We start from the raw sequence: 22,331 nt of genomic DNA, 5'->3' as shown, positions 1-22,331 counted from the left end.
AACCAAGAACAGTAACAGCAACCATAATGACAGCGATGACAACAAAATGAAAACAAAAAGTTATAAAAAAATAATAAAAAGGGACAACTTAATGAAATGCCCCAGTCAATTAAAGTGCTGTATTTTCTCCATTTATTAAAATGAATTGTTAATTTTGCTTTTTTTTTTTTAATTTGTAGCTAAACCGTTTACACAGTTGGTAAAGGAAATGCAGCTTCATCGAGAAGATTTTGAAATAATCAAAGTGATTGGAAGAGGAGCTTTTGGAGAGGTAAGGGAAGTTCCCACCTGCTTGTCTCGCCAAGATGCCATCGCAGCTCCCAGGGGCAAGTCTTGGTCCTCTCTGCTGGGCTGGGGGTGAGCTGAGTGTGGAGACTATATGCAGAATGTTTGGTGGAAAAACTGGACGAGAAGAAGAGAGGGCCGGAAGATAGCTCACTGTGTAGGGTATCTGCCGTGTCGTACCTGGTGACCCCGTCTCATCAGGCACCTCCTGGGAGTGCCGTGGCCGCAGAGGAAGCTCTGCACTATGGTGTCCTCCTCTCTGTGACTGCTAAGTTGCCCTTGGCCTGAATAGTTTTTCCTGAGTCTGGTCGACTTCAGTAGGTGAGGGAGGGAGCTGAAGGTACCCCCAGGGCCGGACTCGCCTTGCTATGGGGCCAGGTAGAACCTCAGAGTCCTGGTGGATTTTATAAGTTCAAAATCAGAACACGGAGTCAGGCGGTAGCACAGCGGGTTAAGCGTAGGTGGCACAAAGCGCAAGGACCAGCGTAAGGATCCCGGTTCGAGCCCCCAGCTCCCCCCATCTGCAGGGGAGTCGCTTCACAGGTGGTGAAGCAGGTCTTTCTATGCAGGTGTCTGTCTTTCTTTCCCCCTCTCTGTCTTCCCCGCCTCTCTCCATTTCTCTCTGTCCTATCCAACAATGACATCAATAATAACAATAATAACCGCAACAAAAAAACAAGGGCAACAAAAGGGAATAAATAAATAAATCAGAGCACAGTTTGACTCATGACAGCTGCCTGCACCTGCATAGGCAGCACCCCAGGTGCCAGCATTCCTGTCCTCCAGGAAGTTCTGCTGGGCTCCGGACCTGTCCCTGATGCCCACCTGCCCAAGGTCTTCTGACCACTTCCTTTCTGCTTCCTGTCAGGCTGCTGGCATAAGCTCCCAGCACTGCCATGCCTCCCGGGTGCTGTCACTGTCTTCTCTTGAAATACCTTTCACGCTTGTTTTGCACTTTAAAAAGTTACTGGTTTGGGAGCCGGGTGGTAGCACAGCGGGTTAAGCGCAGGTGGCGCAAAGCGCAGGGACCGGCGTAAGGATCCTGGTTTGAGCCCCCGGCTCCTCACCTGCAGGGGAGTCGCTTCACAGGCGGTGAAGCAGGTCTGCCGGTGTCTGTCTTTCTCTCTCCCCCTGTCTTCCGCTTCTCTCCATTTCTCTCTGCCCTATCCAACAATGACGGCAACAATAATAATAACTACAGTAAAACAAGGGCAACAAAAGGGAATAAATAAATACATATTTTCAAAAAAATTACTGGTTTATATGGCTGGGAGGTAGCGCAGCGAGTTAAGCACACTTAGTGCAAAGTGCAAGGACCCACAAAAGGATCCCAATCTGAGTCCCCGGCTCCCCACCTCTCTGTCTTCCCCCACGTCTCTCAGTTTCTGTCGTATCAAAAAATCGACAAAGATGGCTGTGGGAGCAGTGGATTTGTAGTGTAGGCACTGAGCCCCAGGGATAACCCTGGAGGCCAAAAAAGAGAAAAAAAGAATGCTCCTGATTTATTCTGAGAGAGGAGAGAGAGACCAGAGTACCGCTCAGCTGTGGCATAAGGTGGTGCGAAGGGTTAAGCCCGGGGCATGCAAGTGTGCTGAGAGCGGCTGCTTCTGCTTCCCTGTCTCCGCACCGAGCGGGTCACAGGAAGGCAGCCTTGAGAGTGTCTTTTTTCCTCTTGGCCAGGGCACTGAACCCAGGGCCTCGTGCGTTCACTGCCTCATAGCTGCCTCCCCAGCCCAAGTTTTGATTTACGTTTCCGTGAGAGAGGAGGGTGGGAGTGGGCAGAGGGGGAGAGGCACCACAGCAGCGCCCCACCACCGTGCAGCCCTGCCAGGGCGGTCCGTGGTGGGGTCTAGAATCTTACAGGGAATCGGCCGCCTCCCTGCCCTCAGATGTGCTCTTGACATCTGGCTGTGAGTTCTTTGCTGCTAGTGCAGGCCAGGGGGTGAAGGCTGAGTCTGCAGGAGTCTCCTCAGCAGTGACGGTGCTGTGGCCCGGACTCTGCCCCTGGGCCTGGGCCTCACGACAAGCCTGTGTGCTTTCACCCCAGAGATAAGACGGGGAGGCCCGGAGAGGTGGGAAGGACATTGTTCTCAAGATGGGCCACTGTGGACTGGACTCACACCCCATCCCTTGGCCCTGTGTCCCCCTTTTGATTCTGGAACTGCTTAGAAAAAGGAAGCTTCAGAGTGAAAGGAAATTACTGAAAAGGGTTAAAGAGCACACTGCACGTCACCCTCTGCGCAGGTCCCGCTTGGTGGCGTGTCATCTCGCCTGCCTCTGCCTCATCGCGTGCCCTGTGTTCTCCTGCCCTGGTCCTTCCATGCCTGTGTGTCCATGTGAGTTTGTGAGCCGTGGAGACTGTCCCGCCTGCCAAGCACAGCCTTTGCCACTAACACTTCAGAGACGGCTCCTGGCGGTCCCTTATGTAGCTGCTGCTGGGCTGCTGAAAGCTTTCTGTCACCGTCTGTCTGACTGGTGGCCTCCTGTGTGGGCTTGTGTTTTCTTATGAAAGTCACTCTGTCTTCGTTCTTCTAACACCGTAGTACTGCTGTCGGTGTGGGAAGACTGAGTGGCGGCGGCGGAAACGTTCTGAAACTAGGGTGCTGGTTGTACTAAGTGTGGGAAATCTGCTAAACACCTGAAATTGTAGATGGTTAAATTGCGTGGTTTTATAAGTTGCTGTGCAGCAGAGAAAGCTGTTCCACATACAGAGTCTTTTCAACATTAAGATGAAGAAAAAAATTTTTTAATTTGTTTTTTTGTTGTTGTTGAGGTTTGAGTGAGAGAGCAGTCCGCATCGGCTCGTGCTGGCGAGAGGGAGCAAGTCTGGTGTCTCCAGCCACACGCCCAGTGCTCTAGCAAGTGAGCCGTTGTCTCAGTTTGGCGTGAAGTTTTCACTTCCACATTTTTCTGGTACAAATTCTTGATTTGATAAGTGTTTTTCCACGGGCAGATGCATTCTTTCTCTTGCCCTGTATTTTATCAAAGTCATTTTGCAATTTTTCTGGAACTGGTTTGTGGTCTTATCGGTCTCTTCTAAAGAATTAATCTTCCTAATTTAGAGTTCAGAGTGTTTTGCTTCTCTTTTTTGGCTGTCTGGCTTGTTCGTGGCGCTTGTCAACTTTTGGAATTTCCTTGTGTTCCCCAGTGGTCACCAGCTCAGCCGTTCCGCTGGAGCAGCCCCGCTAAGGGGTGCACTGGACCTAGTTTCAGACACCGAGGTCTCGCCCAGCTGGAGGATAGCTAAGCCCCCAGAGAAGGAAGGAGACCTCAGCCCCGAGAACAGCTTGTGGACTGGTGGCCTTCGCTTCGGCACTGTTGGTCACTAATTTACTGTGACCTGTCGTCAAGCCTAGTCAGTGGTTTCTAGCAGTGTCACTCACAGCAGCCTCTGCGCGTGGTGTGATGTAGGGAAGTTGCTGATGGAGGCGACCGGGGCCGGTGCTGAGCCTGACCAGGAACCCTGTGCACAGGGCACCTGCCTTCAACCCTCCACAGACTGGGGTCTGAGAGGGGAGCCCTGTCATCAGACTGGAGACGTTGGATTTCCGCATGAAAGCCATTGTAAGGCAGCCTTAAAAGTACATGCCTGCAGTGAGGTCTGCCACTTCTCTGTGTTTTCACTTTTCCTCGAGATTTCTTTTTGGACTGGTGAAATAGCTCACTTGGTTAGTGCACTGCATTGCACTATATGTATGTCTGTCCATCTGTGTGTCCCAGGTTCAAGCCCGGCTTGCACTGAGGGAAATTTGGTGCTGTGGTGTCTTTCGCTCTCTGTTTTGGCATATGGTGGTACCAGGGATTGAACCTGTAACCTCAGGGGCCTTAGGCTTGCAGTGCTGGTCCTCTGCTGGTGCCATTTGTCCCCTCTGCCCCGCTGCCATTTGTCAGGCACTCCGTTTAGTCCCTCTGAGCCCCCAGCCTTATGTCTGTGCTGTAGGCAAGTGAGCCGAGAGAGGCTGGCACAGGCGTGTGTTGCCCTCCGCCTGCAGCCTTCCCGCTGGAAGTGTGGACGCTGGCAGAGGGCCGTGGGGGGTGTGCCGCAGCTCACCGCTGTCCCCCCACACGCCTGCCCGCCTGCCCGCGGCCGGCCGCAGAATGCACAGAAGTCACTGTCACTTAGCGACCAGTTCCGGGTGGGCTGAGGAGCGAATGCATCAGACATGCCCGGCCGTCTCGGGAGGGGCTGGCGGGTGTGTGTGTGTGTTGGGGGAAAGGGCTTCCTGGCGGTTTGGTGGAGGGCAGGATGTCCTGGATGTAGCTCACTTTCCAGGGTGGGCGAGCAGTTGGGGTTTCACCAGGCCCATGAATTACGCTAATGCTAGTCTTTCGGGGGTTTTGTTTGTTTGTTTGTTTGTTTTGTCTCGAGGGTCATCGCTGGGGCTTGGTGTCTGCACTACAAACCCACTGCTCCTGGCGGCCTTCTTTTTTCCATTGTTGTTGCTGTTATTGTTGGATAGGACATAGAGAAATTGAGAGAGGAGGGGAAGACACGGGAAAGACGCCTGCAGACCTGCTTCACCGCTTGTGAAGCAACCCCCCTGCAGGTGGGGAGCCGGGGGCTTGACCTGGGATCCTTGCGCTTCGCACTATGTGCGCTTAACCCAGTGCGCTACTACCTGGCTCCCCATTTCTCCTTTTATTTTAATTTTTATTTGATAGGATAGGTAGAAGTTGAGAGGGGAAGGGAAGACAGAGAGGGAGAGAAAAAGAGAGACACCTGTGGGTACACCTGCTTCCCCATGAAGCTTCCTTCCAGCACGTGGGCAGTGGGGCTCAAACCTATACCCTCATGCAGGGTAACGTGGACCGTAGGGTTTTTTAAAATATTTATTTTTTTTTTCCCTTTTATTGCCCTTGTTTTTGTTGTAGTTATTGCTACTGATGTCGTCGTTGGATAGGACAGAGAGAAACGGAGAGAGGAGGGAAAGACAGAGGGGAGAGATAGACAGACACCTGCAGACCTGCTTCACCACCTGTGAAGCGACTCCCCTGCAGATGGGGAGCCGGGGGCTCAAACCGGGATCCTTATGCCGGTCCTTGCGATTTGTGCCACATACGCTTAGCCTGCTGTGCTACCGCCCGACTCCCCAGTAATGTGGACTCGTAACCTAACACTCTGCCTCGTATTCTAGGTGGCTGTTGTCAAGATGAAGAGCACAGAAAGGATTTATGCGATGAAAATCCTCAACAAGTGGGAAATGCTCAAGAGAGCAGAGGCAAGTGGGGCAGTTAGTCGTTTGTTTGTGTGCCTGTATGTGGAGCGCGGCGAGGAGCCCAGCCCGCCCGAAGGCCTCTGTGCAGTGACTGAGTTTTCAGTTGCTGTTTGGAGAGGGAGAGGCAGCTCCCCACTACTTGACCGTCGTTGCAGCTCCCCCGGAACTCGGCTTGGTGCTTCCTGTCAGCAGGACGAGCCCAGGACCTGGCACAGGCAGACACGTGCTCTCCCGGCCCCGACAATGCACGTTCTCCCAGGCCTCCGGCCCTGCACCCTTAGCCTCATTCCTTTGCACACACCCCTTTCTGTCCCACCCCATGTGGGTTCCACCTGATCGGGCAGCTGTAGCCAGCCCCCCTTCCTCTCCTCACTCCATGCTGTCACCCTAGTTCTCCCTGCCTGCAGTGACCTCACAGCCAAGTGTCCTCGTGTCCAAGGACACGGCACTAGCCAGCCTCCCAGCTCTGTCCTTCATGGCCTCTCCGGTTCCAGCCCCCGGCTCCCCACCTGCAGGGGAGTCGCTTCACAGGCGGTGAAGCAGGTCTGCAGGTGTCTGTCTTCCTCACCCCCTCTCTGTCTTCCCCATCTCTCTCCATTTCTCTATCCAACAACGACAACAACAATAATAACTACAACAATAAAACAATAAGGACAACAAAAGGGAATAAATAAATAAAAATTGGAGAAATAAAAAAAGAAAAAGGGGGAAAAGGCTGGGGAGATAGCACTATCTGTAGCGAAAGAGACTTACATGCTAGAGTTGCCAGAGCTTCTGGGTCCATTCCTGTCACCACCATAAATAAGATGTGACCAGTACTGGTGGGGGAAGCCAAGAACTCCTAGAGAAAACAGGCATCAGGGCATGGCTGCTCTTCTTGATACACTTTGCAAGTTCCATGTTTAAGGATGTAACATCTAGCAATAGATAATCAATAAAGGGGGGCTAATAATAATTATGCCGACAGTCTGGTTACTTAAAAGAAATGTTGCTGTCCAGGCTGTTTGCCTACAGTGGTCTGTTCTCTTTTAGTGTTAGAAACAGGGAAGAGACCACGGCGCCATTCCACTGCTCATGAAGCTTCCCCTTTGATGGCGCTTCCATGTGGTGGTGTGGGGGCTTGAACCTGGGTCCTTGTGCATGTAAAATGCATTCTACTAGGTGAGCTATTTCCTGTCCCCCTATTATTTGGTTAAGGAAGTACTAGAGAATGAACACAGGTCCTCCCCTACTTTCTCTATTGGAAATTTTAAAAGTGAAAAAAGGGCAGGGGAGATAGCATAATGGTTATGCAAACAGATTTCTCATGCTCAGAGATCCCAGGTTCAATCATAAGCCATAAGCCAGAACTGAGCAGTGTTCTGGTAAAGTAAATAACTGATTATCAGCCCGAGAGAGACGCCACAGACCACTTTGCCATCCCTGGAGCTCCTCAGTCCTGGTTAGTTTTAAACAGTCGCCATCTGCAGATTGAAGCCATAGAGACGACGCCAGACAGCTCACTTGGGCAGTGCCCTGCTCTGCCATGCACGCGGGCCAGCTTTGAGGCTGACTCCACCACCTGAGAAGACACTGCTGCTGTAGTGTCCTCCCTGTCCCCCTTCTGAAAAAGACTGATGCAGCCTCAGCAAAGACCAGAGAGAGGACCCTGCCAGCTTTCTGGAAGTGTCCAGGCCCTGGTCTCCATCGTGGAGCTCTGTCATGGCCTGCTGTGAATACAGGCGCTTCTTAGGGAACTTCGGACTCAGCAGCGGGCAGGGCTGTGTTCTTGTGAGCCAGGCTGACTCAGGAGGGAGGATGGCAGGCCAGGGCTGCTGGTCCAGACCTGGGGAGAGAGGGCATGCCTATTGTCAGGTGATGGCGGGGCCAGTTGTGTGGGTGGGTGGGGGGGGTCTGGGTTCCCTACAGCCTCCCCCAAGGGGCGAGGTCAGCTCGGCCCCTTCCCTGGGCTTAGGACTGAGCCACTCTGAGCTCACTTCGCCCCCGACCCCCTTCTGCAGACGGCTTGTTTCCGAGAAGAGCGGGACGTGCTGGTGAATGGGGACTGCCAGTGGATCACCACGCTGCACTACGCCTTCCAGGACGAGAACTACCTGGTAGGTGCCCCAGACGCCCTGCACGGCCCGCAGAGAGGAGGCACCATTCTAGAGCCAGCCTTGCTTTCTGGACTCTTCTCCAGCTAGTCACAGGGCGGCCTGATGGCTTTCTTCACTGTGGACTGTGTTTGTTTATCCATTTACCAGACACCCAGAGAGAACCAGAGCATCACGGGTACGTGACACGGGATCAAATCCAGAACCTCACGTTTATCCACTGGGTGCTCTACTCCATGGGCTACATTTAAGTAAGCCAGGGGTGTGGAACATTTCCTGTCTTGAATTGTTGTGAGGAGAAATCCCTTCTCCAGGGGTAGGTAGCATAATGGTTATGCAAAGAGACTTTCATGCCTGAGTCTCTGAATTGCAAGTTCAGTCCCCAGCACCACCATTAGCTAGAGCTGATCAGTGCTCTGGTTAAAAAGAAGTGAGAGAGAGAGAGAGAGAGAGACCCCTTCTCTTAAAATGTTAGGTGACTGTTGGCTGTACTGCGTAGAAGGGAAAAGCCAGTGCTTGTGTGTGCTCTGACCTGAGGGTGGCTGCTGTGTCCTAAGCTAATCTGGGCTCTCAGCCACTTCAGCGTCCCTGACTCTCAGTGCTAGAACCATAGTGTCTGGGCAAGAGAGGGTTCACTGGCTCTCACGAAGACCCAGGGCTGTGCCAGGACCCCACCAGGTGGTCTGGGGTCACTTCCAGTCTGTTAAGAGTTGAGTGAAGTTTCCAACACAAACAACAATCTTTCTTTCTGACACCTTTCCTGAAATCATGATGTTGCTTACTCCGACCTCAGATGGCAAGCCTGTTGCTCGGTTAGAAGTACAGGGAGAAGGCCAGGGTTTGGCAGTGTGGGCACAGGTTGGCTTAGGGTTTGGCGACACCTCGGTCACCCACAGGCAGTGCGCTTTGGGGCCAGCCTTGTAGGACAGTGTCTAGGCTGGGGCATTGTGCAGGCTGGGGACTCACGGTCGGAGTGCTCTAATCACCTGCAGAGCTGGTTCACCTTGTGCTTTCCACTGCGGGCATCAGGAAGTGGCCTTCCACCGTCAAACCTGTTTCCCCAGCAGCTGGACGGGAGTCGCCTTATTGACTGAGTTCTCTGCTACATAGAGGAAGTAGTTGGTCCAGTTTTTAGTCTCTAAATCTGTTCGTCCTTGTCTGCCTCCTAAGGCCGGCAAGTCTGCTGCCACTGTAAACTCCTTCCCAGGAGCCCACCAGTCACAGCCCCTGCTGCAGTTTCTGTTACTCCTGACTTCTAGGCAGATCTGGGACTTAACTCCTGCTACTTTCTCCTTCTTTTAAATTTTTTCATTTGTTTATTTACTTTAAATATTTATTCCCTTTTGTTGCCCTTGTTTTATTATTGTTGTCATTGTTGGATAGGACAGAGAGAAATGGAGAGAGGAGGGGAAGACAGAGGGGGAGAGAAAGACAGACACCTACAGACCTGCTTCACCACCTGTGAAGCGACTCCCCATAGGTGGGGAGCCGGGGGCTTGAACCAGGATCCTCATGCCGGTCGTTGCACTTTGTGCCACGTGCACTTAACCCGCTGCGCTACTGCCCAACTCCCTAATTTGTTTATTTTAATGAGAGAGATACAAGGAGAAAGAGAGTGAGAGCCAGAGCCCCGCTTAGCTCCGGCTGAAGGTGGTGCCGGGACTGAACCTGATAGCGCACTGCCCAGGCGAGCGGTCAGGACAGGCGTGTTATCCAGGTTGGTCAGCAGGGCAGGTGCGCCATCCAGGTGAGCCATCAGAGAGGGCGCACTGCCCAGGCGAGCTTTCTTGCCACCCTGAAGGGAGTCTCGCAGACTGCGTTGCTGAGGCGAGGTGCTAAGGAGTGTCAGAGAGGGCATTTGTGTTTCTTAGTCCCGAAGGAGCCATGTCTACACCATGGCTACATCCCGTCCTGGCCTTGTCCCTGGCAGCTGGTTCCTGACGTGCCATCGGGCTCTGGATCGGGTCAGGACAGACGCTGGTCAGTGCTGCAGCAGTGCCAGCTGCTAGGGCCTCTAGTCAGCAGTGATGGGGTTTCTCTGGCTGGCCGGTGAGGGCCGTGGACAAAGGGTCAGCTCAGCAACGCCTCCACCTCTGAAGGTGCTGCTGTCAGGCGGCTGGTCGTGACCTCTCACCATCCTGGGTGCTCTGTGCCCTCCCTCTAGGTGGGTGCTGCGGGCAGGCGTGGCCAGCTCAGTCCTCTTGGCAGGACAGCAGCACCCCGGCACCTCCCCTGTCCTGCTCTAGTCTCTGGGTCCTCTGGGGTGACCCCCGTAAGTGCTGATCTCTCCGTTCCTTCGTGCTTTTTCTGACTTGCCCGTGTTTTCCTCTCTCTCGGGCTGTGTCCCCCTGTGGTGTGCGGGTGGCTGCGTGTTCTGAGCCAGGACTCGCTGGCTCAGCTTTGCAGTGTTTCTCCAGCACTGAACCTTTCATCTGGCCCCCACAAATGGGCGTCTGAGTGACAGCAGCCACCTGCCATGAGGGTGCCTGCTCAGAGGGCTCCCAGTGGATGAGGAACAGTCAGGGCGCCCTTAGCCTGCGGCCAGCTGCGCGTGCGCGTGCGCCAGGAGCGGCGTGACGGGGTGCTGTGCCCTCCTCTCTCCCTGCTCTAGTACTTGGTGATGGACTACTATGTGGGCGGTGACTTGCTGACGCTACTCAGTAAATTTGAGGACAAGCTTCCAGAAGACATGGCCCGGTTCTACGTCGGGGAGATGGTGCTGGCCATCGACTCCATCCACCAGCTCCACTACGTGCACAGGTAGTCCCCTTCCCCTGAAGCCATCAGGGCGGCCCCAGGGTCAGGCCAGCTCCAGCTCTCGAGAACCACTGGCATCACCATTCCCGGCCCTTCCTGCCGCCTAAAGCCACCTAGTCGTGGCATTTGTGACATGAGCTCACGCTCACCCACTCCTGCCTCCTGATCCCCTGCAGCCTCCACCCCCCTACCTCTACCCCCCCCCCCCCGTGTCTGGTTCTCCCTTCCATGCCAGCCCATAAGCCCAGCAGCCTCCTTGGGTCATTCACAGAAGGAAGGCGGGGTGAGGACAGAGCGGGCTGAGTGGGCCGGGCCCGAGCTCTGTTCCCAGCTCTACAGCAGTGGAGAAGCAGTGACCACAGGCAGTAAAGTAAAATAAAACCCCACAGGACTGCACCTTACCAGCGCACACTGGTTCTGCCCCGGCCCTCCCTGACCCTCCCCAGCTCTCACCTCCCAGCCCGCCCCTGCCCAGTCGCTTGTGTCGTGCTGGGAAATCAGAGTCACGTCTGCCCATCAATCGCCACCCCCCAGGCTGAAGCAGAGCATCACGTGCCGTGTGACTCCTGGCAGCGGCTCCTGGAGTCGCTGTTGGTGGCAGCCCTGGGGACACCTCCTGACCAGTTAGGGTCAGCTGAGGTGAGGGTAGCATTTCCTCAGCTGATCCACTGCTAGTGAAGGAAGCCAGCCTGCCCAGAGATGGCTAACTGAGTCTTCCTCCCACAGAGACATTAAGCCCGACAACGTCCTTCTGGATGTGAACGGTCACATCCGCCTGGCCGACTTCGGGTCATGCCTGAAGATGAACGATGACGGAACGGTAGGGTCCGGTTAGCGCTTTCGCTTCCAGTTTGAGTGGACTTTGACTTAATGTGAAATCCAGCTCAGAAGTCAGGTGTACTCGCAGGCACTAGGAGACCATCCAAATGCCTGTTTAAGTTGAAATCTTTTTTTTTTTTTTTTTTGGCTCATGAAGTAATAGACATGTCTTCTCAGATGCTCTTGACAGGGCTGCTGGGTTTTCTCATATCCTTGGGCAACAAAGAGCCTGTTAGCACTCAATTGGATTTGTTTTGTTTATTGGGTAGGGCCAAAGCGTCACGCTGGTGCTGGAGACGCCAGGCCGGACTCTGGCCTCATGCTGGCAGCTCTGGTGCCGCCTCCTTTCGAGCCACACTCGTGGGGAGTGCTTGTGCAGACACCCTGCTTTCCATTACTGCACGCGAGCTCTCCGCCACAGGGGCGGACGGAGGTCCAGTATCCATTCGCTTTCCCTGCACAAAGCCAGTCTCCTCCTGAGACACTGAATTGAAATCAAGACTTTGTTTTAAATATCTATTCTTCAGTGAAAGAGGAAGGGAGAGAGGACCAGAGCATCTCCGTGCCACACGTGGTGCTAGGGGTTGAACTCAGGACCTCTTGCTTGAGGGTCTAGTTTCTTACCCGCTGAGCCCCTTCCTTGATTCCCCTACACGTCTTGATTCGTGGACATGTTGGCAGTGCCCTCAAGCCCAGCCTGCTGACGAAGCCTCTAGTCAGCCCTTGTGCCCATCCTGTGCGACCCCGCATGCGCCGGGCACCGTGAGGTGCGAGCAGGCAGGGCCATCTGTTGCTTTTTAGGGACAGTCCCTCCCTTCCGAGGGGCCTTAGCCTCTGCTTCCTGTCTGGGGACACTTGAGCACCTGTGGAGGCCAGCACGGACCCCCAGTGTCTGTGGGAGACACTGGCAGAGTGGGCAAGAGCCTCAGCGTCCCTGCCGGAGTTGACAGGGCGGCTGAGTAGCCCTTGCGCCTGACGGAGCCCTGGGACGTGAGACACCTGGGGTGGTGCTGTCCTGACACGAGAGCCGTGTCGGATGTCCAGCAGGAGCTGCTGACTTGCACTGGCGTTTGTGCTGCTGGGAGGGTGCGCCTAGTCAGGGTCCCGACTCCTGCAGAGAAGGTGGTCAGTACTGCCACACTGCTGATATCCCGGGCGTTGCTCCCCCAGGTCCAGTCCTCCGTGGCCGTGGGCACGCCTGACTACATCTCACCCGAGATCCTGCAGGCGATGGAGGATGGCATGGGCAAGTACGGCCCTGAGTGCGACTGGTGGTCTCTGGGCGTCTGCATGTATGAGATGCTCTATGGAGAAACCCCGTTTTACGCAGAGTCGCTTGTGGAGACCTACGGGAAGATCATGAACCACGAGGTGAGTCTGGCTTTGCCGAGCCAGGATGGCTGGGGATGCCGGGTGAGGGGACTGGTGGGACAGGGGTTCGAGGCAGTCAGCAGAGGCCGCCAGACGCGCATGCGGGTGGGTAAGTGACTCTGGAGCCTGTCTGATGGGCGGGGTGTTGGTATTCACCGGAGGAGAAACAGCATCTGAGTGGAAAGATGCAAATGCCTTCCTGAGGTGGCCGTGGTGAGTGGAATCCTGTGGGTCACAGCTGGGGGGGGGGGGGGGGAGATCACAGTGGTGCCCAGCACCGGGCCCACTTCAGTTTGGCCGGCTGTCTGCAGATGACTCGGGGGGGGGGGGGGGGGGGGCTGAGCAGGGCGTCGTGTCTGCTGCAGCCAGGTTTCCTGCCAGCGTAGTCGGGCGTTTCTGGTCAGTGCAGGGCAGGCCTTGTCGGTGAGTTTCTGGACACTGAACGTCTCTGTGCTCCTGTTCAGCCAGCCACGTCCCTGCCACTTTGTCACGGCAGGGTGTCACCGTTGTCATCCGTGTGCCATGTGGATGAAACGTGGGCTTCTCCTTTGCTTTTCTGGAGTCTTGTTTCATAAGCTTTGGTTTGTGTTTAGTGGCCAGAAAATTTAAAAATGATGTTGTCTTTGGAGCGGCTGTTGGTTCTTTGCTTCCCTATAAGGTCTGCCACCTTAGATGTCTGAGCGAGGCCCCCTTGTGCCTGACTCCCTCCCTGCCTGCAGGAGCGCTTCCAGTTCCCTTCCCACGTCACAGACGTCTCTGAGGAGGCGAAGGACCTCATCCAGAGGCTCATCTGCAGCAGAGAGCGCCGGCTGGGCCAGAACGGGATTGAGGACTTCAAGAAGCACGCCTTTTTCGAAGGTCTGAACTGGGAAAACATCCGAAACCTGGAAGCGCCTTATATTCCTGATGTGAGCAGCCCTTCTGACACCTCCAACTTCGATGTGGATGACGACATGCTGAGGAACATCGTAAGTGGGCAGCTGGTCTGGGGTCTGCGTGTGGCTGGGCAGGGCACCCCTCTCGGGCCACAATGGCTTCGGAGAAGTCGCACCTGCCAGTTCCGAATGAGGGCTGCCTTGGGCCCTCAGTGTGTCCTAACACGTGAGCTCGGCCATTTCCCCACCTCCACACCCGTCCAGTGTGAGCACGTGTGTCACGTGTGCTGTGTACACACTGTGTGACCAGGGCGAGGGTTCCCGTCTCCTTCCTCACTCTGGAGCCCGACACACAGCTCTGGCGCTGAGGTGGTTCAGATGTTGTGAGATTATCTTAGTCTTTTCAAACTCCCTCTCAGTCTCTACGAACAGCTTGGTTTCAGAATAAAGAACCTGAGATATAAGGAGAGGAAATAGCTTCACAGTTATACCTTAAAGAATCATTTGTGCCATAGTAAGGTCTGCGGGCTAGCAGCAGCTCACCGAGAGGGCAGCCCCCACACTAGGGAAGCTTTTGTGCTGTGGCTTTCCCCCCTTGGCCTCAGTCCTTCTGTCCCTGTCTCTCTTCCATCTGAAAAACAGCCTGGAGCAGTGGTTCCCCAGGAATACCAACACAAAAAAAGGGGAGGGGAGAATGGCTGGACTTAAAAATCGTGAGGAAATAACTAAGGAAAGTATTACCACTGTTTAAAGTACTTTCCTAGATGATCACAGAAACTATTTTGACATTGATCATTCCTCAGGTAAATTATAGCAGGGTTTGCTTTTAATAAAGACCACTCACAGACTGGACGGAGAGCTATAATGGGGTTATCTAGAACAGTCTTCCTTGGAGCTCCAGACCACTGTCCTACCCTGGACCTGTTTCAGGCTGAGGAACTCAGCACCCTGGTCTTGGCCCGTGTCCCCATGAGGGCTGCGCCAGGCCCTCTGTTTGTCTTTGTCCAGAGTGAGGTTGGCCTAGTCTTTGGCTCAGCCAGACTGTGCCAGCCAGCACGGGGACCTAGACCCATGGCGCCCGGGCACCTGCTCTCACCACGAGGCTGAGGCGGGCTTGAGTGGAGTCACTCCAGCCGTCTGTGTTCTTGTCAGGAAATGCTGCCCCCCGGGTCCCACACGGGCTTCTCGGGACTGCACCTGCCATTTATCGGCTTCACGTTCACAACTGAAAGGTACGTCAGCCACCTGTCACCTGTCGCCAGAGCTACCCTTCACGGGGGAGGAAGAGTGGGCGTCCTGCATGCCCCATGCCCCTCCAGATGACTGCTTTTCGCCTTTTCGGTGAAGTATCGATGATTCAGGGATCACACTGGTGGGGTGGCACTAACTCAGCCTCAGGCTGCTACTTTTTTCCTTGTCTTTTTCTTTGTTTCTTTTTTCTTTTTTTTTTTTTTTTTGCCTCCAGAGTTATCGCTGAGGCTCAGTGCCTGCACTACAAATCCACTGCTCCTGGAGGCCATTTTTTTTCCTCATATTTGTTGCCTTTGTTGTGGTTGCTCTTGTATTCACTGTTATTGTTGTCATTACTACTACTGCTGTTGTTGTTGGATAAGACAGAGAGAAATCAGGAGAGGAGGGGAGAATAGGAGGAGAGAGAGACAGGCAGACACCTGCAGACCTGCTTCACTGCTTGTGAAGCGACTCCCCTGTAGTTGGGGAGCCAGGGGCTCGAACTGGGGATCTTCACACCAGTCCGAGTACTTTGCACCCTGTGTGCATAACCCACTGCGTTACCACCCTGCCCCCTTTTTTCTTTTATTGACTTGTTTTTGGACAGAAATCTAGAAGAGGAAGCTAGGGAGAGACACCTACAGCACTGCTTCACCGCTTGTGCAGTTTCCCCTGCACGTGGGCCTGGGCTTAACCCAGCACCACTCGGGGTCAGCATGAACTTTACAGGTGATGGGGCAGGGCTTGGCTCTCTCACTGTGCTTTTCTCGTTTTAAACAGAAACGGTGTGGGCCGGGGAGGTGGATCAGTGGGGTTGTCCACATAAGAGGCCCTGCGTCTCACCCCAGCACCGCCTTCATGGATGGCACGCCCCTCCCTCACAGGCGTGTTTTTGGCTGCCTCTGAGGAGCCGTGTCAGCTCACGCTTTGCAGTAAGGAAGCCTCCTGTCTTTTGTTGGCTCCAAAAGCTTGGTATTTTCACAGGTGGTTTTCTTTTTAAAGATTTCTCTCTACTTTTATGAGAATGAGAGACCAGAGCGCTGCTCTAACAAATTCAGTGCCAGGATTTGAACCCAGGACCTCATGCATGCATGCATGCAAGCCGCGTGCGCGCTCTCCTCCTGCCCACCTCTCCAGCCATAGGTGTTTTTTGTTTCCCAGTTTAAAAAGGCTCATTTCCCTGGGAGACTTGTAAGTGTCGGTGAGATATCACGGTAGAGCCTCCGTGGGTCTGAACACCTGCTGCTGTGTTGGCAGCTGCTTCTCTGACCGCGGCTCCCTGAGGAGCATCACGCAGGCTGGCAGCTCAGCCAGAGATGAGGCCGTGCAGCGGGACCTGGAGAGCAGCCTGCAGGCGGAGGCGTACGAGCGGCGGATCCGCAGGCTGGAGCAGGAGAAACTGGAGCTCAGCAGGAAGCTGCAAGGTGAGCGGGGCCTTCCCCCCCCCCCCCCCAGGCCCACGGCCTCGCTCACGCTGCCTTCCACCCCCAGAGGCCACGCAGACTGTGCAGTCCCTCCACGGTGCAGCCCGGGCCCTTGGCAGCTCCACTCGGGACAAAGAGATCAAAAAGCTGAATGAAGAGATTGAACGCTTGAAGACCAAGATTGCAGGTGAGGAGCCGGAAGCGCTGCTGTCTGCTGCAGTGCCTGGGCTCGGCTGTTCCAAGACGTTAAGGGTTTTGCATGAGGTCGAGGGTTTTACGGGAGAAGGTGTGAGAGGCCCACAACTGAGCTGTCTCCCTGACCACCTCCCTGCCTCCCTCACTCTCTTTTTGCGGAGAAACCCAGTTCTGGCGGTGATGGTGCCAGGGACCAAGCAAGACCTCTTGGGTGCAAGGCTTGCTAGTGGCGTTTCCCGGAGTGCCGTTCTGAGGTGGAAAAGCAGGGGAAAAGCTTAAAGTTTAGCAAACCTGTTTTGATCGTGTTTTTTTTTTTTTAATTTGTTTTTAATATTCTTTTCTCCAATATACTTGGCTCTGTACAGTGCAGAGGGCAGGCAGTGAGCTGCCACCGAGCTAGAACTGTGCGTGTGACTGGCTGCCTTGAACGGAGCCTCCCAGTAACCGCTGAGCACACACACTGCCCACTGTGTTGTTAACGCTGCATTCTCAAGAACGTCGGCGTTTCTGGCAGTAGACTGTGTGTGTGGATGCCAAGGTGTAGGTCACCTGCAGGTCAGGCCAGCGTGTAGTTAAGAGGTCGCTTTGTAGTTAAGAGCTGGACTCAGACCCTCTAGTTTTCCCTCAGCTCACTTGGTAGCTGCGTTTCTCTGGTATCTCCGAGACAGAACTGTCTCAGCCGGTCAGTGGCTGGACCTGCTCTGGGAGCCCCTCTGCAGTTGCCTCTTGGCCAAGTCCAGCCTTACAGTCGGTTGCCTCCTCTCCACTTCCTGATCCTAGAGAGGCTGCAGTGCAGATTTGGAGGCATCATGCACCCTTGGGGCCCCGGCTCTATGAGTTAGAGGCCCAGGGAGAGAACCGTCCCACACGACCGCTCTTCTCGCAGATGTGCGAGGAGAGTTCAGAGAACACCTCAGTGGCAGATGTGCTGCAGGCGTCACTGGCAGCCTTCTGCTTACAAGGAACCGATTGCTTTTGTTCAGAGTCGACTCGACTTGAGCGACAGCTTGAAGACACAGTGGCTCTCCGCCAAGAGCACGAGAACTCCACGCACCGGCTGAAGGGCCTGGAGAAGCAGTACCGCCTGGTGCGGCAGGAGAAGGAGGACTTCCACAAGGTACTTGCCGTCTGCTGGGGGCCTGGGGTGCCATCGGACACACAGGGGGTCTCTCCAGAGCCAGCCCCGCTAGCCCCGTTTCCTTGGCCGTGTCCCCAGAGCGCGGGCCAGCTCCGGCTCGGGATTGCCACCATCGTCTACCTGCAGCCACATCTCCCTCCGTTTCTGCTGCTCGCTGCCCAGCGGCGCTGTCTCCCTGTGTGGGAGAGAAGTGGGCCTTGAGGGGCCTCCCCGCAACTGGCTGGGCAGGGCTGAGGCCCTCATGTCGCCTGCCAGGCTCCCCTTGCCTCACATCCAGCCTTCCTCCTTTTAGGAGGGACCAGGCCATTGCCTGGAGGTCTTTCCAGCTCTTTCCTCTGATTGGAATCTTACACGTTTTTGCTTATAATACGTGCTCTCTCTCGGCTGTGCTGAGGCAAGTGGGTCGGTGGTGGTTTCCCGCTTCATCTACCTGTGGCGTGGGCTGAGGACTGCTGTTCTTTGAGTGACTGCCTGGTGTTTTGTGTGTGGTGGGAGCACCTTCTCTGGAAGGGACAGGCATGGCCCAGCCGGTGGGTCCGGACTGCACTGGGGTTGTGGAGGCGCCAGTCAGGCCTTGCCAAGCAGCAGCTCTCGTTCTTTCCCCAGTATTTTCTCATGGTCTAATGCGGCAGGGCGTTGAGCTCTCAACCCAAGTCTTTGTGAAGCGCCGGGACAAACACCCCCAATTCTTGTTTTCCAGCAATTGGTCGAAGCTTCAGAGCGACTGAAATCCCAGGCCAGAGAACTCAAAGATGCCCACCAGCAGCGGAAGCTGGCGTTGCAGGAGTTCTCAGAGCTCAACGAGCGCATGGCGGAACTCCGATCCCAGAAGCAGAAGGTGTCCCGGCAGCTCAGGGACAAGGAAGAGGAGATGGAGGTGGCCATGCAGAAAATCGACTCCATGCGGCAGGACATCCGCAAGTCTGAGAAGTGCAGGAAGGAGGTAGCTTCTGAGCTGGTGGGGGGCTGGGGCTGGGGACACACTGATCTAGACGTTGGCACGTAGGCTACTTCAAAGCAGATCTCAAATCTGAGATAAAGCCTAGTAAGTTGATCTGCTAGTTTCCCCCATCAGAGCCTCAGACTGGAGAGTCTTTTGCGGAACCATTATGTTGTCCCTGCCCCTTTAAGTATTCCCTTTGTAGTTCTCAGGCCTCTGGTTCCAGTTGTGAACATAAGAGACTCCTGTAGTGCTTGCTTTTGTATGTATGAATAAAAGAACCTGAGCACTGCTTGCTTCCTCTTGTTAGGCACTCCGGGGTTGTTTGTTTGTTTGTTTTACTGTTCTGTGGTACTGGGAGTTGGCCTCGTGCACGCAGGGCACATTCTTGGCTGCTATAGTGCCAGTGTTCAGTACCACCCAACACTGATCCTCTTCAGAGCAAGGGGGATGGGCACAGTGTACCGGGGCTTGGTGGATGTAGGTGTGAGGGCCAGACAGGCGGTAACGGGTGTACCGGACTTGCCAGTCTGTGCAGATCAGCACCTCTGGACACCTGACTCGGTCATTGTTGAGGCCCAGCGCTTAAGGCTGTGTTTGTTTGCTTACCATGTTAGAAATGGAATTTCCCTCCTTTAGAACTTTTTTCCAAAACTAGAATGCCCCTGAGTTCTGGCTTATGGTGGTGCCTGGGGATTAAACATGGAAGTCTTTTTGCAGAAGCATTCTACTATCTCCCTGACCCCAAAACTCAATATGATAAACCCATTAGCTCTTCTGAAAAGTGGACTTTTCAGAAACACAATAAAAAGGGGGAAGCCATGAGATAGATACATTTTTCACTTCTGCACTTCCAGTTGCCAGCTGGCTTGCTAAGAAGCACCTGGATGTGAGCCTGCGTCTGCAGCATGCCATGTGTGGTTCTGGGTACACGGAGGAGGAATTCTAGTTCCTTCGGAAAGATCTTTGGGGGAGGAAGGCCTAGGACGCTCTGCCAGGATCTCCCCGACACTCCACTGTGAGAAGTGCTCTCCGAGATGTCCCAAGTGTCCTGCTATAAATGGATGCAAACTTGTTTTTCAAGGGTTTAGTTAGTTATTGACACACATCACTCTGGCACGTGCGATGCCACAGATCAAAGTCAGCACCCCGCATGTAGCTCAGCATTGTGCCTGCTGTGCCGCCTCTGGCGCCTCAGTGGACACACACTTTCCGCAGAGCTCAGGCTTTTCTAGATAGTTCTGGTTTGTGAAGCAGGAGGCTTCTGTTCTCTGCTCCCCCAGGCTGCCTGGCCTGGTTCAGTTTGCAGCAACCCAGATGTGTCTGTGGTAGTAGCCAGCTGTGGCTGGCTAGAGGAGCCCTCGCGGGCACGGCTCTTCCAGGTCTGAGAGTAGCTTTGACAGACTGTGCGTGAGGTTCCAGGCCTGGGTTCTAACTGTTGAAGCAGAGGATGGCACAGGATATGCTTCAGCTGCTCTCTGTGTCTGTGTGAGATCCTCCGCTGAAATCATAGAGCCCGTGTCCACCAGGTAACAGAGCCCCTCTTTTCACAAAGCAGCACCCAATCACCAGCTGCAAGTAGAATTTACATCTTGTTATTCACCAGCCATTGTAGCTAAGCCCCAGAGTGTGTTTCTCAGCCTGAAACTTGTGGTCAAATCTGGTGAACGGCGAAGTTGGGGATTCGTCGGGGTTGTGTCTGTGTCTGGGTGTGGCAGGCACAGGGACCCCCTGCACTGTGTCCCAGAGCACGTTCTCTCTGCAGCTGGAAGCGCAGCTCGAGGACGCCGTGGCCGAGGCCTCCAAGGAGCACAAGCTTCGTGAGCACAGCGAGAACTTCTCCAAGCAAATAGAAAGTGAGCTTGAGGCCCTCAAGGTAGTGCCTGCTTGGGGTCTGTATTCTCACTGGGCACAGCCTGTCAGTCCTGCTAGGGGTGGTCTTGGGCTGGCAGCCGACCGGCCGGCCAGGAGATACAGGCCTGCGTTTGGCCAGCGTTTGCATTTGGATGTTGTGTTTGTGCACCTGTGCATGGCGTGGCCTTCTATGTGCTGTTTTGCCTTCAGGTAGAGGGAGAGAGCCCTAGCGTCACCCCACGGTGCTGAGGCTCAGCCTGAGGCACGTTCATGTCAAGGCAGCTTGCTGTGCGCTGTCTGCCAGGCCTGCAGCCCCCGCTGCACTGACAGGCGCTTCTACCCCTCCGTCTTTTTAAGAGTCAGGCACTCTTCCTGGTGAGCTTTCTCTCCAGCCCAACTTCTTTTAGAACTTTTAGAAAACCAGGTTCATTTATTCTTCCTTACAGAAAGCTTTAAGATCTTTATAGCAAGCCTTCAAAGAATAAGTCTGAGCACATATCAGAGGGGCCCACGACACATGGTGGGAGACAGGCTGGCTGTGCGTGACGGCTGTGCATGTGGTGGTACCACGTTCTCTGTGTGACTGTGACCCTGGCCACCTCATGCCTGCCTGGCACAGGCCCACCAGGGCTGGCCAGCATCAGAACTGGGTGCTGCCCAGCCTTGCAGCTGAATCTTTGTTCACAGTAGCCAGACTGAGCTTGTCAGAGGACTCCCCGCCTCAGTGCCCCTTGTGCCGTCTGCAGCCCGGCAGCTTCTGCCCCAGCCACCTTCAGATGCATCTGCCGTGGGTCCCTCTGAGCAGCGTTTTATGTCCCTGCCCCAGCAAAGCTGCCCCTTTCTCACTGTTGGTCCTCTTGCCTCCTGTCTGTCTTGTCATGTGGTCTGCTGGTTGTCAGTCTTTCTGCTGTGTCTGCCCAGAGTCAGCTTCAGTGAGGCTGGTTGCAGGCAAGAATGGGGCCTCAAGGACACATCAGAGTGTCAGACTGAGCCTCTGGCGTCCCAGGCACATCCACAAGGCAGATACTGTCAGCCTGAGTCAGAAAGGCTGGCTGTGTGGCAAAGGCCATCGAAGTTCGTGGAAACTGGTGTCTGTCCTTGGGTAGGGAGTCAGAGACAGCAGTCTGGGCTCTCAGGAGGGCACAGCGGTCTGCACTTCCCGCCCGCTTCTCTCTCTCTCCAGATGAAGCAGGGAAGCCGGGGGCCAGGCGCCACTCTGGAACATCAGCAGGAGATTTCCAAAATCAGATCTGAGCTGGAAAAGAAAGTCTTGTTCTATGAAGAGGAACTGGTACGGCGGGAGGCTTCCCATGTACTGGAAGTGAAGACGGTGAAAAAGGAGGTGCACGACTCGGAGAGCCAGCAGCTGACCCTGCAGAAGGAGATTCTGATGCTTAAGGACAAGCTGGAAAAGTCCAAGCGAGAGAGGTAGGTCTCCTGCGCCGGGGAGGCCGCCGGGGAGGCCCCGGGTCATGGCCCACCCACCAGCTGCCCACCCCCCTCCAGGCACAACGAGGTGGAGGAGGCGGTCGGCACGGTGAAGGACAAATATGAGCGGGAGCGCACGATGCTGCTGGAGGAGAACAGGAAGCTGAGCGCCGACAACGAGAGGGTAACTCGCCTGCCAGCCCCGGCCGTGCGATTGGCGGGGCTGGCTGTTTGTTATTATTATTATCTGTGTTGGATAGAGACATCTAGAAATCAAGAGTGTAGGGGGAGATAGAGAGAGACAGAGAGACTTGCAGCCCTGCTTCACCACTTGTGAAGCTTTCCCCCTGCAGGTGGGGACTAGGGGCTCAAACCTGGGTCCTTGCGCATTGTAATATGTGCACTCAACCAGGTGCGCCACCAACCGGCCCCAGGAGCTTGCTAGTTAAGTGCTGGATCTTTACATGCAGTGACGTTTGAAATATAAATGCTCTTTTCACTGGGTAAACACTGCTGATCACAGTTAGAAACTTGGCTTGAGAACTCTCACAATCAGGAGGTGGGCGGTAGCGCAGCGGGTGAAGCACACGTGGTGCAAAGCACAAGGACCGGCATAAGGATCCCGGTTCGAGCCCCTGGCTCTCCACCTGCAGGGGAGTCACTTCACAGGCGGTGAAGCAGGTCTGCAGGTGTCTATCTTTCTCTC

At 54.8% G+C, this 22,331-nt stretch overlaps 1 protein-coding gene across 1 annotated transcript in view; it reads left to right on the top strand.

Moving 5' to 3' along the window:
• The window catches only part of CDC42BPB (CDC42 binding protein kinase beta), a 70,582-nt gene that overhangs the window by 32,455 nt on the left and 15,796 nt on the right, over window positions 1-22,331 (top strand). The window contains 15 exon segments of the mRNA XM_060181102.1: window positions 180-271; window positions 5,421-5,504; window positions 7,502-7,597; window positions 10,206-10,354; window positions 11,078-11,171; window positions 12,341-12,541; window positions 13,261-13,509; window positions 14,569-14,648; window positions 15,904-16,070; window positions 16,138-16,257; window positions 17,249-17,382; window positions 18,104-18,346; window positions 20,109-20,219; window positions 21,381-21,625; window positions 21,704-21,809. Of these exon segments, the coding sequence (XP_060037085.1) occupies window positions 180-271; window positions 5,421-5,504; window positions 7,502-7,597; window positions 10,206-10,354; window positions 11,078-11,171; window positions 12,341-12,541; window positions 13,261-13,509; window positions 14,569-14,648; window positions 15,904-16,070; window positions 16,138-16,257; window positions 17,249-17,382; window positions 18,104-18,346; window positions 20,109-20,219; window positions 21,381-21,625; window positions 21,704-21,809 (2,171 nt within the window).

This window comes from Erinaceus europaeus, chromosome 22 (genome assembly GCF_950295315.1).
Source record: "Erinaceus europaeus chromosome 22, mEriEur2.1, whole genome shotgun sequence".
Lineage (NCBI taxonomy): Eukaryota > Metazoa > Chordata > Mammalia > Eulipotyphla > Erinaceidae > Erinaceus > Erinaceus europaeus.
The sequence above is the reverse complement of the archived record's forward strand: the minus strand, read 5'-3'. Positions and strand labels throughout refer to the sequence as shown.